At 41.4% G+C, this 4966-nt stretch overlaps 1 protein-coding gene across 1 annotated transcript; it reads right to left on the bottom strand.

Annotated features, from left to right (window-relative positions):
• Positions 1 to 4084: 4084 nt before the first annotated feature.
• On the bottom strand, positions 4085 to 4738 carry LOC115695154 (uncharacterized). Its single transcript, XM_030622244.1, has one exon. It carries the CDS (start codon positions 4736 to 4738, stop codon positions 4085 to 4087), a length of 654 nt encoding a protein of 217 aa, XP_030478104.1.
• Positions 4739 to 4966: the final 228 nt, after the last annotated feature.

The following is a 4966-nucleotide window of genomic DNA, read 5'->3' as shown; positions in this document are numbered from 1 at the left end:
ATGATCATTGCGCAATTGTGTTCGTTTTGTTTTTTTTTTTATGCTTGTTATTTGTTTTTACGAAATGCTTTGTATGGGTATAGGTACCCCCAAGTGACGGAGCAGACTTTTGACTCTTGGTCACTTGCTTTTCACAAGGATGCTTTTTTATCTGTTTGGGTCTATGGGTACGAGCATACCTTTGTACGCACTTAATGGTAAATTTATAACTTGCTAATAGACTTGACACAATTTGAATTTATATAATCATAGTTTGCCCAGAATGCAACTTAAGCATAAATGTTCTTTTATTTCGTACTTAAGATGGTCATCTGACCTGGTACTTTTACTGGAGTATTTTCTTAAATGTTTCCCGTTCCAATACCTTGGTACCAGAACGAGTTGCATTTTTTCATCGTACTTACTCAGTTTGTATGCAACTGATTCTAGAACTTCAACCACTTGATATGGTCCCTCCTAGTTCTGTTTGATCACATCTGCCGTGCTATCTTTGGTGTTCAAGAATACCCTTCAAAGGGCCATATCTCCCGCAAAGAATTTATGTGCTTTCACTTGTTTGTTAAAATACAGAGCTATCTTTTGTTGATGGGGCACTAGTTTTAGGATTGATGTGGTTCATTTTTCTTTAATCTCATCAAGTGATTCTGCAAGGAGTGCATGATTAACCTCTTGGTCATATGTCAATCTTCTGTGGGATGGGGGTTTTAGTTCTACGGGCAGCAAAGCTTCACAACCATATGCTATGGCAAATGGACTTTTTCCGGTCGATGTTTTCTCAATTGTGCGGTAACACCATAGTACTTCAGGGAGTTCATCCGGCCAGTTTCCTTTAGCATCTTCAAGTCGTTTCTTTAAAGTGTCTTTGAGTATCTTGTTGAGTGCTTCGACTTGACCGTTTGCTTGGGGATGTGCTACTGCGGAGAAACTTTTTATGATCCCATGGTTTGTACAGAAATCAGTGAAGAATTGACTGTCAAATTCTTTGCCATTGTTTGAGACTATCTTGTACGGTAATTTAAACGGACAAATTATATTTTTCACCACGAAGTCTTGCACTTTCTTGGATGTGATGGTTGTCAATGGCTCGGCTTCTGTCCATTTAGTGAAGTAATCAACTGCAACCACTGCGTATTGTTCTCCACCTTTGCCTTTAGGTAATTGTCCAATTAAGTCAATTCCCCAAATGGCAAAAGGCCAAGGACTTTGCTTCTAAGTTAGTTCGTTGGTCGGTGCGCGAGGTATCTTTGAAAATCTCTGGCATTTAACACAATTCTTAACGTAGGCCTTTGAATCTTCAATCATGGTCGGCCAGAAATAACTTTGCCTTAGAATTTTCTTGGATAAGCTTTGCCCAGGTGCGTGGTTGCCACAGAATCCATCGTGTACTTCTGACAAAATTCGTGCAGCTTCTTCTTGTGTAACTTATCTGAGTAATGGCATGGATAATCCTCTTCTATAAATGACCCCATCTACGATGATGTACCGTATAACCTTTCTCCTCATTTTTCGAGCTTCATTCTTGTTACTTGGGAGTTCCCCAGTGTTGAGGTAGGCTGCTATAGGCGTCATCCAATTTAGAGATGTGTCAATCATTTCAATCTCTTCCGTGCCACTGATACTTGGTTTTTCAAGGAATTTGATGGGAAATAGATTAGCCTAATCATTTAAATTGATGCTCGCAAGTTGGGATAGTGCATCAGCAGTTGTGTTTTTTTCTCTTGGAATTTGCCTGAGGGCATAGCTTTTGAATTATGCGAGCAAGTCATGTATTTTGCTTAAATAGGCTATTATCTTTTCTCCCCAAGCTTCGTACTCCCCAAACACATGATTTACCACTAATTGTGAGTCACTACAGATCTCAATGTATTCGGCATGCAATTCTCGAGCAAGTTTTAGGTCGGCAATAAGGGCTTCATATTCTGCTTCATTGTTGGATGCTCTAAACCTAAATTTGACTGCCCCATGTAGATGTTGCCCCCCAGGCGTGACAAGGGCAATCCCTGCACCGGATAGTAGATCTGTGGCCGACCCATCTACATGTAACTTCCAGGTTGGTTCGTCTTCACTGTTGCTCAGCTGAGGTTCTTGTACTGGCTTCAGGTTGTTTTTTAAAGTGCTATCTTCTTTGCCCGTACACTCAACTACAAAATCTGCTAAGGTTTGCCCTTTAATTGTTGTTCGGGGTTGAAACATGATTTCGTACTAGCCCAACTCCATTGCCTATTTGTGTAATTGTCTAGAAGTGTCAGGTTTTTATAATACTTGGCGTAATGGTTGGTCAGTGTACACCCAAACAGGATGAGCTTGAAAGTAAGGCCTTAGCTTTCTTGTTGCTAAGATTAGGCAATAAGTGAGCTTTTCTATCAGTGGATATCGTCTTTAAGCTTCAACGAGTCTCTTACTGATGTAATAGACTGGATGCTGGATATTGTTCTCTTCTCTGATCAGTATGGCACTTACAGTGTGTTCAGTAACAGCCATATATATCCCTAATTCTTCTCCGTCCAGAGGTTTTGATAGTACAGGGGGGTTTTGCAAGTTCCCTTTTTAGCTCTTGAAAGGCGTTCTCGCATTCCTCCGTCCATTCAAATTTTTTGTTTCCTCGTAGGATGTTGAAGAATGGAACACACTTGTCTATTGACTTTGAAACAAACCTACTGAGTGCGACAATCTGACCAGTTAAACTTTGGACTTCTTTGGTTTTTGTAGGCGATTTCATATCCAGGAGGACTTGAATTTTCTCTAGATTGGCTTCAATGCCTCGGGCATTAACAATAAAGCCTAGAAACTTACCCAAGCTAACTCCAAAGGAGCACTTTAAGGGATTGAGTTTCATGTTATATTTCCTAAGGACTTTGAAGCATTCGTCTAGGTCATCTATATGCCCCCCAGCCTTTCTGGATTTGAAGACCATGTCATCCACGTATACTTCTATGTTTCGTCTGATCTGGTCTTTAAACATTTTGTTTACCAATCTTTGGTATCTAGCTCCAGCATTCTTGAGACCAAATGGCATGACCTTATAACAGTCTAGACCCATATCAATTCAAAAACTTGTATGTTCTTGGTTCGGTGGACGCATCTTGATTTGATTATACTCCGAATAGGCGTCCATGAAGCTTAATATCTCGTGTCCGACTATTGCATCCACAAGTTGATATATTCTTGGAAGTGGAAAACAGTCTTTGGGGCATGCCTTGTTGAGGTCAGTGAAGTCTAGACACACTCGCCATTTCTTGTTCGGCTTGGATACCAGTACGGGGTTGGCTACCCAAGCCGGGTAGAAGGCCTCGATTATGAAGTTGTTGTTGCAAAGCTTTTCTACCTCTTCTTTTAGAGCTTGGGCCTGTTCTTTGTCTAGCAGTCTTCTTTTTTGTTGAACAGACTAGAAGTTTTGATCGATATTTAGGGCATGTGAAATTATAGAAGGGTCGATTCCGACGATGTCCTCATGTGACCAGTCAAAAATGTCTAGGTTTGCTCTTAAAAATTTTATCAGAGCTGATTTTACTTCAAGCAACAAACATTTTCCAATTTTGAGTTTCCTGGTTGGAACACTTGGGCCAATTTCAATTTCTTCTAATTCTTCCACTGGCCCAACATTGGTATTTGGCTCCCCAAGTCGGGGATCCACATCTTCGTCCCCACCTTGGGAGGTTCACTATTTGGAAAAGCTCTTCCCCTTGTCCGAACTCTAACTGGAGGATTCTTCCTTTTTGGCCTTGGTCAAGACAAGGTTGTAACATTCTCGTGCAACTTGTTGATTCCCTTTCAGGCACCATACCCCATTCTTTGTTGGGAACTTGACGCACGAATTGAAAATTGATGTAACAGCTTTTAAGTCATATAAGGCTGGTCAGCCCAACTTGACGTTAAATGCTGATGGAACATTAAGTACTAGAAATTATGCCATCACAGTTATGCTCTTCGGAGCTTGCCCAACAGTGAGGAGTAGGCAAATTTTCCCTAAAGGTGTGACACTCTGGTTGGAGAAACCATATACGTGCTTGAGACATGGGATCAGATCTTTGAGTTGGAGCCCCATTTTTTCATATGGTGTTTTGTACAGGATATTTGCAGAGACTCAATTATCTATCATAGTTTGGGCCACTATTTTGTTGGCTATCTGTACTTCCACGACTAATGGATCATTGTGCGGGAAGTGAACATTGATATCATCTTCTTCATTGAATGTTATAGTGGGTTCTCCTACCCGTGGAATTTTTTGCTTCCTTTCCTCTACGGTCGGGACCACTTCTTTTTGCTCGTGTTGTAAGGTTTGGGCATACCACTCTCGAGCTTTGCCCGAATCTCCAACTATATGCGGGCCCCCGATAATGACTTGCAAATGCCCATCTACTGGTGGAGGTAGTAACAAGTCTTGGTTATTGTCTGCCTGAGCGGCCCTTTGATTCTGATTGTCCTTGATGTATTTTTGCACATGCGAGTTATTTTTTCTTATCAGAAATTCAATTTCTCGCTTCATATTGTTGCATTCATTAGTTTCATGGCCATAATCTCCATGAAAATGGCAAAATTTGGACATGTCCCATTTACTTATGTCCTTTTTCATGGGAGCAGGTTTCTTGTATGAGACTACTGACTGAGTGGCCATGTAGATGGTCTCCAGGTCGTCAGTCAGAACAGAGAAAGCAGTGAACTTGGAAGGATTCTCTTTAGTTGTTTGTTCGGCTTTTCCGGCGAACTTTCCTTTTTTTCCCATTGCCTTGTCTGCCATTGTTGTTAGATCTGTTACCGCCTAAATTTGAACTCCTAGGGTACTGGGGGTTTCGGACAGATGTTCCAGCTAAAGGAGCTTGTGGTTGGCCCGACCCAGGCTCGACATCTACCCGCTGAATGGCTTCTTCAAGCTTGATAAAACCATCTGCTCAGTCGAGGAAATCACTCATAGAGTCTACAGGACTGCTTTTCTTGATGTCTTTCCACAGCTCTCCAAGAATCTCGA

This window comes from Cannabis sativa, chromosome 6, assembly GCF_029168945.1.
Source record: "Cannabis sativa cultivar Pink pepper isolate KNU-18-1 chromosome 6, ASM2916894v1, whole genome shotgun sequence".
NCBI lineage: Eukaryota > Viridiplantae > Streptophyta > Magnoliopsida > Rosales > Cannabaceae > Cannabis > Cannabis sativa.
Note: the sequence above shows the minus strand (reverse complement) of the source record. Positions and strands in the feature narration are given on the sequence as shown.